This window comes from Balaenoptera musculus, chromosome 7 (genome assembly GCF_009873245.2).
Source record: "Balaenoptera musculus isolate JJ_BM4_2016_0621 chromosome 7, mBalMus1.pri.v3, whole genome shotgun sequence".
NCBI lineage: Eukaryota > Metazoa > Chordata > Mammalia > Artiodactyla > Balaenopteridae > Balaenoptera > Balaenoptera musculus.
In genome coordinates, this window is record NC_045791.1 from 34,930,698 (window position 1) to 34,944,706 (window position 14,009).

The window sequence follows — 14,009 nt, forward strand, 5'->3', positions numbered from 1 at the left end:
ACATATACTAGGAGATACTAGTACTTTTTAGGTACGCCTTTTTCTCCCAAACTCTTAAAACATTGTTCTGTGTTTGCCATGGATATTAAGGGACCTGATGTGTGAAAGAAAGGCATCTGGCACTAATTGGTTAAATCACACCTGTAAAACAATTGGGGCTTTGGGGAGTTTGCTTTCTGTGTTGTTGAGTAATTGATCACTTTCAATATAAACACTACCTCCTGTGGATAGACTTGACTAATGTGCACTTAGAAAAGGACTTGAGAGAAGCCAAGTCAGTCATTTATTAGCCCTGTAATATTTTTGTTTTCATCACTTGATAAACTCTAAGAGAGCTTAGTTTTACATTCAGAAAGCATTTATATTTGATAAGTCAAATGATTTAAGTTGAAACTTCACAGAAGTACCTGTTCATTCCTCAATTGACTGTACTAGTAGATGGGAAATACGGGTGCAGTCAGTTTTGTTTATGTAATGCTTTATACAACGTTTGAAGCAGGTAGACCTATACTAAAACTGTATTTTCAGGTTCATTATGACTGAGTGGAGGGAGGGAGAATCTGTGTCTGATCCACAGTAAAACTTTCATAATCTGTTGAGAGTTGACTGTTATCACTTGCCAATTGAAACTGGACATTGAAACATTTTTAAAGAAATGCACTTTAATCTGAAATAAAACTAAAAAAAAAAATTCTGGTACTTGTTGTTCTTTGGTTTTTGTTTTTTTTAATTTTTGTGTTTCAGTGAGCCCTCCAGAAATGAATGAGAAGAACATAATCCAGATACCAACCTAAAAGTGAGCCTTGTATTCCTCCACGAGCACATGAACCATTCATATTCTTCCCCTCTTTTATGGCCTATTTTTAACTGTAGAGGATCTCTATTTTATTCATAGTCTTGTGGGTTCCACACACTTCTAAATCTATACTTTTTTTTAAAAAAAACTGAAGTATAGTTGATTTACAATATTGTGCTAGTTTCAGGTATACAGCAAAGTGGTTCAGTTATATATATGTTTTTCAGGTTATTTCCATTATAGGTTATTACAAGATATTGAATATTGTACCCTGTGTTATACAGTAAATCCTTGTTCCATATCTATTTTATGTATAGTAGAGTTTATCTCTTAATCCCATACTTCTAATTTATCCCTCTTCCTCCCTCCCTGTCCCCTTTGGTAAACATAAGTTTGTTTTCTATGCCTGTGAGTCTCTTTCTGCTTTGTATAAAGATTCATTTGTATTATTTTATAGATTGTGCATATGTGATATCATATAATACTTGTCTTTCTCTGTCTTCGTATGATATTTTCTGCGTCCATCCATGTTGTTGCAAAGGGCAATATTTCGTTCTTTTTTTATGGCTAATATTCCATTGCGTGTGTGAGATCTTAAATATATATATCACATCTTAAACTAATCATCTGTTGATGGGCATTTGGGTTGTTTCTGTCTTGGGTATTGTAAATAGTGCTGCTGTGAATGTTGGGGTGCATGTATCTTTTCTAATTAGAGTTTTCGTCTTTTCCAGATATATGCCCAGGAGTGGGATTGCTGGATCATACGGTAGTTCTATTTTAGTTTTTTAAGGAACCTCCATACTGTTCTCCATAGTGGCTGCACCAATTTACATTCCCACCAGCACTTCTCCACACCATCGCCAGCATTTATTATTTGCAGACTTTTTGATGATGGCCATTCTGACCAGAGTGAGGTGGTACCTCATTGTAGTTTTGATTTGCATTTCTCTAATAATTAGCAATTTTGAGCATCTTTTCATTCGCCTGTTGGCCATCTGTATGTCTTCTTTGGAGAAATTTCTGTTTAGATCTTCTGCCCGTTTTTTGATTGGGTGGTTTGGTTTTTTGGTATTGAGTTGTGTGAGCTGTTGGTATATTTTGGAAAGTAACCCCTTGTTGGTTGCGTCATTTGCAAATATTCTCTCCCATTCTGAGGTTGTCTTTTCGTTTTGTTCATGGTTTGCTGTGCAAAAGCTTAAAGTTTGATTAGGTCCCATTTGTTTATTTTTGCTTTTATTTCTTTGCCTGAGGAGACTGTAAATCCATACTTTTAAAGTAAGGGGGAAAAAAACCCGAAATACTTAGTGATGTTGAAAAATACTGTATTAGTTTACTATGGCTGCTGTTAACAGCCACAAGCTGAGTGGCTTAAATAACAGAAATTTATTGTTTTGGTTCTGGGGGCTAGAAGTCTGAGATAACGTTGTCAGCAAGTGTTGGTCCCTTCTAAGGGCTGTGAGGAAGGCTGTTCCATCCCTCTCCCCTAGCTTCTGTGGTTTGCTGGCAATTTTTGGCTTTCCTGGCATGTAGGAGCATCACCCCAGTCTCTGCCTTCATTTTCATATGTACTCTTTGCTCTTGAGTCTCAGACACACATTAAGAAGCTTTAGGACAGCAGTATTACTATGGCTCTAAAGTAATGGGGACAGATCTTTTGCTTTTTAGAAAGGATACTCTATAAACTTAAGCACAAGCCATTATTGGTTGGCACTCCACCCTTTGCCCATGCCTTTGCCACAAACTGCCAGCCCACTGGATACAGATGGGGAAGATCCCCTGAGGTTAGGATTGGATCCCACAGCTATTTCTAAAGCATTATAAGCCAAGCCATAAGGAAAGCTTGCTGAACACAAGTATGGATAGAGTTTTGAGAAAGTCTACACTTGTGCATTTTTTTTTTTTTAATTGAAGTATAGTTGATCTACAATGTTGTGTCTGGTGCATTTAACAGTACTTTTTTTTAAGTTTAATTTTTTTTAGTGAAGTCTAGTGTAAGGGGTTTGCTTTTGTTGAAGTTTTTATTTGTAGATCTTTAAAAATAAATAATGCTCATCCATCAGTGGTGTTTGTTGCAGATTTTATTAGTTACTAGCTTAACACCAGTTTATATTGTCTATCAGCTTTATAACTAACTAACTTCAGAACTGGATTAGAAATAAGATTGTCAGCAGTCAGTCAGCAAGGAAAAGGTGAATATCTGCCATTTTTTTAAAAATGTGTTTTTAACATGTTTAGAACTCTTGATTTAGAAAAGAAATACTGTTAAACATTTTCATAATGGAGAAAGATTCTGGGTTGATGAAGCAATAAAATAACAACAATGCAGAAACTTTAAAAATGTCTATTCTGAAATTAAACATTTTAAAACCCAAAGGAAAATTTAATAATGGCAATTAAAAGACCTTTGGGTTTAATGTTGTCTCGTTTTATGTGCAAGTCCAGAAGATAGAAGTCTAGTTTAATAATTGGACAGATTAGTTGTACTAACCTTTGTTTTACTGGTGAATTATTGGGGTACATATAGAAACAAGTTAAGGGATGGTACAACCATGAATCATATTGACACAAAAACCACTAGGCAGCTTCAGAACTCGGGGAATAGTGGAGAGTCTAAACTGAAATACTGACGGCAAGATTTGTAGGTGCTGTAGACAGGTGCAGTGCTTTGAAGTTCCTAAATAGCTTCAACATAGTTGGCTGGGAGCATGCCGGTCCTGCCAGTCCTCTGCACGGTGCCATACATCCAACCTTCATCAACAGCTTGAACGTTTACAATGGCATCTCCATCTTTGAAGGACACCTCATCTGCATCTGCAGCCATATAGTCATACATGGCACGGAAGATTTTCTATCATCGGTAAAGACGAAAAAGGGAAATATATATTAGATTTGCAACAATTAACCCGAACACCTAATTAGTTTCCACCAACTTAACTTGCACAAAACAGAATGTGCAACTACCTACCACCGAAACTAAAAGACAGCTCACAAACTAGGAGAAAATATTTGCTAATCATATATCTAATAAGGGATCACTATCCAGACTATATAAAAAAACTCCTATAATTCAATACTGAAAAGGGACAGGGGCAAAGGATCTGAATTCTCCAAAGGAGATGATAAACCAAGAGCCAATAAGCACGTGAAAAGATGCTCGACATCGTTAGTCATCAGGAAAATGCAAAACTACAATGAAATACCCCTTCACACACACTGGAATGGTGATAATCGAAAAGATAGTAACAAGTATTGGGGAGGATATGGAAAAATTTGAATCTTTATAAACCGTTGGTGGGAAAGGAAAATGGTGCAGGCACTTTGGAAAACGGTTTTGGAAGTTTTTCCCATTTTAAAAGAGTTACCATGTGACCTAGCAATTCTACTCCTAGGTATATACACAAGAGGAATGAACATAAGTCCACATAGTAACCTGTACACCCATATTCATAACGGCATTATTTGTAACAGCCAGAAAGTAGAACTAGCCCAAATGCACACCAACTGATGAATGAATAAAGCAAAGGTATTCCCATACAATGAAATATTTGCTAATAAAAAGGGATGAAGTACTGATAAATGATAAAACATAGACAACCTCAAAACATTAAGAAGCCAGTCACAGAAGACCACATATTGTGTGATTTCATTTATATGAAATATCCCAAATAGGCAAATATATACAAAAAGTACATTAGTGGATGTACTAATCTAGTGTTTTGGAGAAAAAATTTGAAAAATCATAGCAATATTGCATGTTTTTCTCACTTTGGGAATTTGGGAGCATACCAGTAGTAAAAGTTTCTGGAAAGCTAACCTCCACAATGTTTTTTAAAAAAAAAAAGAATTGTAGCATGGTGGGAAAGGAAAATGGGGCATTACTAATCAACAGGCATAAAGTTTCAGTTAAGCAAGATAAACCCTAGAGATCTGTTCTAGAGATCTCTAGGGATCTGTACACAACCTTGAATCTATAGTAAACAATAATGTATTATATACTTAAAAATATAAGGGTAGGTTGATCTCATGTGTTCTCACAACAATGAAATAAGGTTTTTAAAAATTGTAACAATTTAGAGAAAATTTGAAAGCGCCCAAATTTTCTTCATAGGAGCAGTCACTGGTTAGTAATTTGGTATGAGACCTACATATTTTTTCCTAGCATTCTGAAATATACACAACATATATTCACATTCAAGGATAGGTTCCCCCCTGCCCCACATAAGTGGAATACTACTATAAATAGTACTCTGACTTGTTCCTTCCATTTAATATCGCTTGGAAGTCTTTCCATATAAATATAGATTGATCACATTCTTTTTTACTGCTGTAGAGAATTCCATATTTTAGTACTATCGCAAATTATTTAGCCATTTCTATATTTCTGGACGTTTAATTGTCACCATGTTTTCATCCACTAACCCTATAGTGTTTGTCTTTGGGCAGATATTTCAAAAGAAAGCTTTTAAAAGTGAAAGTATTTGGTCAAAGGCATGTGCCTTTTAAGTAAGTTTTTTCAAAAAGTTCACTACTATAATGTTCTGATACTTTATTGTTGCATATTTCTGGTTAGTAGTCAAATAGTGAACATGTTTTTTTTGTTGGCCATTTTTATTTCTTTTGCTGTAAATTGTCTATTCATATGCTTCCAGGTTTTATTTTGAAGGGAAGGGAGATGATATGTCAATGAACTTTGGATACTTCATGCTTTTTTAGATATTAATCTTTTTGTTAAGTATAATATTTTTTCCCAGTTTGACATTTCTTTTTGCTATAAAAACATTTAACCTTTTATGGTCAAATCTGTCAGTCTTTTCCTTTACTTTTCTAGGTTTTGGAACCTGCTGAGGAAGGCTTTCACCATTTCCAATTGTAAAAGTAGTCTCTATTTTTCCGTAGTATTTTAGTTTTCCTTTTTTTTTTTCCTCTGCTGATTTGTAATTCTTTTAGGGTCCATTTTTGGACTTCATCTATTTTAAAATCTATTCTCATGCTAAATTCATATTTAATTATAATAGCTTTATAGCATATTTTGCTCTTATATGGTTAAGTCCTTTCCTATTACCATTTTCAAAATTTGCTTATTCTTGCATCTTTACTCTTTCAAATAAATTATAGGATTAATGTATAAATATTTTAAAATTTTACTAGGATTTGATTGGAATTGCCTTGAATTTATGGATTTATTTCTGGAGAAATGACTTCAAGATTCCCTTCCTGAATTATAATGGGTCTCAATACTTACTTAAATCTTTATGTCCTTTAGTAAAGATAGTTTTCTACATACAAATATTGTTCATTTCAATCCTAAAGAATTATGTTTTTGTAATATTATGAATGAGATCCAGGGTTTTAAACTGAGAGTTTTAAAGTAGTCTGGTGAATTGTGAACATGATTTGACATTTATCTTCAATGTATATTAATAGGAGATATCTAAGATATGACCAGATTACGTATGTGACATGTGCATACACATATATTTGGGTTGGCCAAGAAGTTCGTTCGGGTTTTTCTGTAAGATAGGGAAAAATCCGAACGAACTTTTTGGCCAGCCCAATATATTCTGGAAGAATGATTCCAAGCCACAGATGTTTTGCTTTAAGATAGTGGGTGGGTCTAATGAGACCAAAATGATGACTTTGCTTTAGGCTTTTTTTTTTTTTTTTTTTTTTGGTGTGTTTGTTTTCAATCACTGAATAATGCTTTTTAATTAATGTGAGTTGCTAATGAAGGTTTTCTGATAGTTTATGACTGTTAGCATGAGATGTGTAGTAAAAGAGCATTATGTAAAATAGAAGGTTCGGTTAATAAAAAAAAAAAAAGATCAGAATACTATAATCATTATTGCACATATCAAAAAGTGAGAATGACTTGAGTAAGTTATTGTTACTTACTCCAGCAGTAGATGGATGAGATGGGATGGAGGATACCGTTGTCTGCTGGGTAGCAACTGAAGATGATCGTTGCTGTGGGAGCTCTGTGGTTTTAGCATGTTTGTAAGCTGAAAAGAAGGGAGAAAATAGTTTATTAGGAGAAAACGTGACTAGACCTCATTTAATCTGTGATTAGCAACTGAGCAGCACTTTTCCCCCTAATTTAAAAAGAATGATTTCCAAGAAAGGAGGAATGAAAATGAAATAGCTAACTGCATGTACCTCTCCACAATTCTAGTCCTCTCATTAGAAGAAAGGATCCAGATGTTTTTTGTTTTGTTTTTACTCAAAGCATCTCTTAACAGTAACCTCCAGGGAGCTAGCTGGCCGGCCATGGCTGTCAAGGTCAGGGCCATCCACTTGTACCTGGTGAGGTTGCAGAGAAGAAGACGCCCCCGTCGCTGTAGGTGGAGAGGTGGGCACCTTCTGAATGCTCGGACTTCTCCTCGCCGCCGCTGACGCTCAGCGCGCTGGCAGATCGAGACTGCTCCCGGCTCCGGCGCTGAGCTTGTGCTGGGGAGGTAAGATCCATTGGAGAGGGAGCAGAGGCGAAACTTTTTATAGCAGTAATGCCTAACGGTAATTGACTCTCAGTTGGCTTTTGTTTGTTGTCATGCATGCATGGTTTTAAGTAGATTTCTGTGGATTAAACCCTCAGAAACTCTTAGGATACATTTTCCAGATGACAGTTTAATCACCCAAGGTCCCCTATCCGTTAAGTGGTACAGCCAGGCTTCCAATCCCGGAGTCTGTCCTTGACTACTACTCCTTCCCTCTATCCTGCTCATTTTCCGGGCTCACTAAAATGAACAGATAGTAAGGTACACAAATTCCACCTTTCAACTTCTACAGAAGTGCCTCCTAACTTCCAAATTTATTTAGATACAGTTTCTCTGTGTTTCCGCAATCTGTGTGCAGACCTTTAAAATTGTTGATGTCAGGGTGTAACCACTGATTTACTGGTCTCTCTTCATCAGTGGACTAGAGTATAAATCCTTTGAGATTTATAGGCACTACATATTATTTTACTTTTAACATGAATAGAAGAAGGCATAAAGTCATGTGGCCTGTTTCGTTGAGTGGCTAATCTTCCTTGACATAACAGAGTTGAGAAAGTTGTTAAAGGTCAATCCATTCTCTTCCCTTTGCTTATGTATTTCTTTTTTTTTCATTATTTCTCCAACAGAAAGATGTACTACCTTTTTTTCTTTAGGAAAAAAAAAATGATGATAATGGGGACTGAGGGGGACTTACCCTTAGGCAGTGAAACAACCTTTCCTAACTTGAACTTGTCTAGAAAATGAGCTTGGCCCACTAGTCAAGGAGGTGTTCTTATGCTGAATGAGTAACTCAGGAAATTGAAAGCCCTGGAGGAGACGAACTTCTGAGCCTAAAAGCCACTGGCGCTAGCCCACTAAATGGTGATGTTTACATCGTAAGCCTTTTGTGGCATCACGTACCATTAATCATGTGTAAGCTTCGGGACTGAATGTTGTCTTCTGCTGGATCATAGTCAAAAACTGAGCCAGGATTTGTACGCCAGACACGTAAACCTGAAAGTGAGATTCAGGATCAGCACAGATGTTCTTGGACGCTTGTGATAATTTGGAGACCAAGGCATGAACCTAAGCAACCACAGGCGGATTGAATAACACTCATTGAGCTTAGTTCTAGGAGGGGAACAAAGCATAAAGTAGATTTCAGCTTTGCAAACAGTGAAATGATAGGGGTTTTCTTTCACATCTAATGAAAACACAGATTGAGGTCCTCTGGCCTTTGCTTTGCTCTAGATAATGTCACTTGTGTTCTTCTACCTTCCTTAACTTAACGTTGATTTTTCTCCCCAGGCCCCAATTACCTGTAGTAGTTTCCTGATCCTGGTCATTCCGTTTTTGTTCCATTTCTACCACTTTTCTCTGAATACCTCGGTAGTTAATGTCACTGAAGTCCTGTGTGTTCTTCTTTACTCGTTCAGTGATGGGGTCTGTCACCACTGGTGTGAAGCAACCCTTGTGTTTCTCGAAGTCTTCATGGTATTTCACCTGAAATTTCACGAATTCACTTGGTGAAAATAGGATGGTGTGATCATTTCCTTTTTTACGTGTTCCAACAGGCCGCCCACCCAATCTGAGGAATTCCTGACTCACCGTTGAGATGTGGCGTTGGGTCTCCCTCACCCGTCTCATCTCTGGCGTGTCCAAGACATAGGCAGCTTTGCCTTGTATTTGTTTCCGGAAGCTATCAGAATAAAGCACCTGGCAGAGGAGAGACCATGAATGAGGACAGGTTGTGGTACCGTCCTAATTCTGAAGCCTCAAAACCTTTCCAACAGATGGAGGTGAAAGGAGCTGGGGAGGGAAGCTTGAGTCACCTGAAAAGCCCCAGCTAGCCCATGACTGACAGAGGAACAGTTAGCATGAGGGTGGACAGGCAGGGCTTGAATGAGACAAAGGATTTCTTTTGAGTTTGAGGAGACAGGGCAAAGTATAATTTTGAAAGGAAGCAGAAAAAGTGATCTCTTGAATTTGCTGGGAATTGTAGCACCAGCACATTGGATGATATTTGGAGCTAAACGTGATACTGACATTTGAAAGAACTATCCTTTAAAACAAGTGATCATTTTTTGAAGGATTATGTCCAGATTTCATAAACCAATATGCTAATACAGAAATCAAAGTCTCAGAAATGAAAAACCCAAAATATCAAAGTCCGAGAGGGCATCCATTTCAGAGTATTAGGTGTTTCATAAAGTATCTTAACAAAGTATTGCTGAAGATTGAGGATGTTAGGAAGTCAATTTGTTACACTTGGTTACATAAGACTACCTCAGAGTAAAGTAAAAGGGAAAACACTGGCAATTAACTTGTTATGTCTTAGTACAATCATTTGGAATTTAAAAGCACAGTTATGTTAATTTTAGTGTGAATTTTCAGTTGAATAAAAAAAATGCACATTTTTATGGTGTTAAAATGTTATTTTCAAAGATGTTGCATTTCTCTCTCTCTTTTCGTTTTAGTGTGTTTTTCAGTTGAATGAGAAAGACACTTTTTTATGATGTTAAAATGTTATTTTCCAAGTTGTTGCACTACTCCTTCTTTAGTCCTAGAAAATACCGAGCTAATGTTTTCTTGGTTGCGCTTAGCTCTCTCCATCTCTGGAGTGACCGGTGTCGGAGTTGCTTTTCTCATATTCTCTTTGTACAATACCTAGAGGAGCCAAGAGAGCATCCAGATATCAGAGAGCAGTAACCCAATTCTGAAAACCATCATCTAGCTGTTGTTATGGCTCAATTATGTCACACTCTATAAAAAACACCTCAAGAAGAGAAAGCCATTAAAATGTTACTGTATAAAGCAAAAAGTGAAGAAAGAATTAAATCAGGTGAGCCGGTGGGGTTGGTATGTCATTTTTAAGTAGGTAAAGAAGAATTTTAAAAGATAAAAGTTTTGGGGAAACTGTGAGATAAATTAGTGGTATAACCATGTTTGCCAGGCTTGTTAAAAGTGTCACCATTTCTTTTTTCCTCTCTCAAATACCGAGCTAACGTTTTCTTGATTGCGTTTGACTCTTTCCATCTCGGGAGTAAAGAGTGCGGGGGTAGCTTTCCCCAGGTTCTCTTTGTATAACACCTGTGAGATACAAAGGTGGACCTGAAAGTCACTAGGAGGCAGTATTCAGGCTATTCAATATAATGCAATTTGGGGGAGAAAACTCCAGGTTTAATCTATTACTATTAGTGAGTACAACTCTCTAGAAGAAAGCTTAAAAAACAGTTAATGGCAACAGTAAATGTATATCATTTAGGGGAGATTCTAAAAAGCTGGCATTTTGTTTGTTTTAACCTGGGATGGAGTTAGGAGCAGGTCAAACGGCAGGGGTTACTTTGCAAAATTAAAAGCACTTTCATTTCTCAAGACAATACCGAGCTAATGTTCTCTTGATTGCGTTTGACTCTCTGCATCTCTGGAGTGACAAGGATTGGGGTGCCTTTCCCCACATTTTCTTTGTACAAAACCTACATGAGTCCAATGGATCCAAAAAGCCAAAAAGAAGAAAAGAATTACAGTTACCAAAAGATTAAACAGAACAGATCATTTGTTAGGAGGCTCAGGGTGCTAAACCATTTGGGCAATAAGGTTAGATGGAAAGAAATACATTTCCAAAACAAGTTGAGGTAGTTACAGCAAGACACACATTTCTAGGTAGGACCCTGCCCTGAAATCCTTACAGCCTGCAAGACAGAACTGCAGTTTTTGTGCCTAGTTCTGGGATTTGGGGCAGAGATGGGAAACTGCCTTCACTCTCCCACTAATCTACGCATGTCAAGCTCCTGACAGGTCATCTCACAGGACTTAGGGGCACGTGCTTGAATAACACTGAGAAGGTGGAGGCTGCTCCCTAAATAGCATAGGGAGACTGGACCCTTTTGCCACACTTGAACTCACATAGACACATCAGGAAAATGTATCCTTGCTATCATCTGTGCTCTGCCTCTTGCTTTAGTTCAGTACATCATCATACGTAGTAAGGAAAAATGTTTTCAGCAATTAGATCACTATCATGGTAAGTCAATAGGAAACATCATGATAAATTCCCAGCCTCACTGTCACCTCAGTGTCATTCTTGGGGTCACAGGAGTTTCGGGATATGGCATTCAAGAGGAAGAATTCTGTCAAAGAAGTGGTTCTCAAAGTTGAGGTCCCTGGATAGCAAGGTCAGCATCACCTGAGACCTTGCTGGAAATGCAAACTTTCTGGCCCACGCCAGATCTACAGGATGAGAGAGCGTGGGGTTCCCGGTGATTCTGATGCACACTAGTCTCAGGAGCCCTGCGTTCCAGTATCCGAGGAACCTGCAGACAGTGTAGATGCGGAGGGCCGCTGGCGCTTCACTACGTACGCTAATGTCCCCACACAAACCCCAATCCCCCGGCAATCTATAAACGTAAAATATCACAGAGTGCAGGCTTACAGAAAACGGCTTACTAAAATTAGCAGCTGAAGACCATGATAAATACAGAAGAAAAAAGTGAACTAAAATTGGTAAAACAAAAAACAGTTCGAGTGACACTTTCATTTTTAAGTAAATTGACATTCATTTGCCAAAACCACTACTGGATCTTAATTTATGTCGTTATCCCTGAAGGAGAGGATTAGGGGTTATTTTTCCCCAAGGTCTCTTTGTCCAAATCTGGCAGGGTAAATTAGAACCTAAAGTCAGGTGCAAAAACACAACAAAATCACAACTCCAATGCCTAGAAAGAGCCCTGTCACACCTACTACGCCACTCCCCAAATTTCACAAGTACGTAAAACAAAGAGACCTTAGGGGTAATGGATAGAGAGTAAGTTTGGGGAGAGAGGAGCAAAAGGATGATTTGTTGGAAAATCTGTTAGTTTCTGATATTAGAACTTTAAAATATGGATTAAAGCAACCTTATTATGCGGTTAAGTCTAGGAGTAGCTCTAAAGGGAAGAAGGATAAATGTGATTAAGAAATACACAAAATTTCAGTTGTCTTTGAAAAGTAGGATTAATATGTATTATTTTAAATCATTAAAGAAGTAGTTTCTTTTTTTTTTTCTTGCCAAAGTACCGAGCTAATATTTTCTTGATTGTGTTTGACTCTCTCCATCTCTGGAGTGACAGGTAAAGAGGTTCCCTTGCCCATGTTTTCTTTGTATAACACCTGTGTGATGAGAAAGCATCCAGAAAAACAACCATAAGTAACATTACATTTGTTTTGAGATTTTTAAGGGTCAGTTCAACTTCCTTGTTATCAAATGACACAGTAGTCCGGGGAGCCAGGAGTTATATGCTGACAAGATGCCACAAAAAAATTTAATGAGAGCCACTCTTGGGATTAGGAAATTGACTGTATCTGGGGTAGCAGGGCCCTTAGTTGCTGGGGAAAGACTGGAGTTATCCTCCCAGTCACGTGGGGATTTGAGATGGTTAGAACTTGGTTGTGTTGTTATCCAAGCAAACTAAAAGAAAAAAGGTTTCAAAAAATATTTTTTTAAATGCCAGATGGAACAGAAATCAGAATTAACTTGAAAAAAAAAAAAAGAATCCATAGTAGTGCCACAGAAATGTGAAAGTATCTCCTTTTGCTAAGTGAGGTATGTTAGAAGCAAAGGAAGGGAAGTGGATTTAAAAGAAGAATAAATGTTAAGAATCAATTTAATTATGAGGTTAAATGGCATCTATTTTCCCTTTCTTTCCAAAATACCGAGCTAAGGTTCTTTTGATTGAGTTTGACTCTCTGCATCTCTGGAGTGATGGAGATTGGGATCCCTGTGCCCAGGTTTTCTTTGTATAGCACCTGTGTGAAAGGAAAGCATCCAGAACAAAAAGAGCAATCAACCACTCTCCCCTTCTTGCAGAGCAGTTGGGAGTAGAAGGACAAAGAGGAAGAGAACAAGTTAGAGGAAGGGAAATACCAGAAGCTTCTAGATCCAACCTGTAGGAGCCTAAAGACATCCTTAAAAGCAAGGGAATGCAGGAAGGAGCAGGGAGACTAAGAAATTTGAAAGGAGAATTTTACTGTTTTGTTGAACTAGTCTCTGCATCACTGAGCAAAGGAGAGCACCATGGAAGGGAACGATGAGTTGCGCCCCCCAGCTTGTTGTGAGGTTGGGGAAAAAAAGAAAGGGTAGAGACAGCAGGAGAACCAAGGAAGAGATTTTGATTTGGAAATGTTATTAATAAACCACATAAGGATATTTAGGTTTTATAAACATTGCATATATGAAGATGCATACACACGTCTTCTTTTGCTGATTTTCAAAAGAAGTCAAGGTATTTAATTTTTAGTTTAGGTGAACATATTGGGAAGAATTAATTATATTTAAATGGAGAACAGTGACAAAATGCTAAAAAAAAAAAACAACCCTGAAAATATCTATACAAATACCAGTAGAGACCAAGAAAAGTTAGAATAGGAAATGAAGCCAACAGTTTAAATTTATTTGCAGAATAAATTTTTGTAAGCTTTACGTTCAAATGAAAGTTGCCAAAGCAGGATAAGTGGGTGCCTAGAGACTGGGAATGCTATGTTTTTAAAGGTTGGAATATCATATTGAACATTTTTTAAGTGATGTTAATGTTTAACCAAAATGGGGAAACTGATTCATGGGAAATGGCAGCATTAAGTTGCAAACAAGACACAAGACATGTCAAAGTTTTTACTGGGATAAGTTGATTAGGTTTTAAAATATAGCCATTAATCTTTTAAAAAAATGGTTTAAAATTAGTTAAAGGGTCTTTGTTTGTTTGCTT

General features: G+C 37.2%; 1 protein-coding gene across 1 annotated transcript in view; it reads right to left on the reverse strand.

The window, feature by feature from the left end:
- Nucleotides 1-2,859: 2,859 nt before the first annotated feature.
- NEB (nebulin) overlaps nucleotides 2,860-14,009 on the reverse strand; it is a 215,649-nt gene continuing 204,499 nt past the window's right edge. The window contains 11 exon segments of the mRNA XM_036858909.1: nucleotides 2,860-3,647; nucleotides 6,692-6,798; nucleotides 7,097-7,243; nucleotides 8,191-8,283; nucleotides 8,589-8,772; nucleotides 8,878-8,985; nucleotides 9,844-9,936; nucleotides 10,267-10,359; nucleotides 10,653-10,745; nucleotides 12,325-12,417; nucleotides 12,961-13,053. Coding sequence (XP_036714804.1) covers nucleotides 3,474-3,647; nucleotides 6,692-6,798; nucleotides 7,097-7,243; nucleotides 8,191-8,283; nucleotides 8,589-8,772; nucleotides 8,878-8,985; nucleotides 9,844-9,936; nucleotides 10,267-10,359; nucleotides 10,653-10,745; nucleotides 12,325-12,417; nucleotides 12,961-13,053 — 1,278 coding nt within the window. The 3' untranslated portion in view covers nucleotides 2,860-3,473.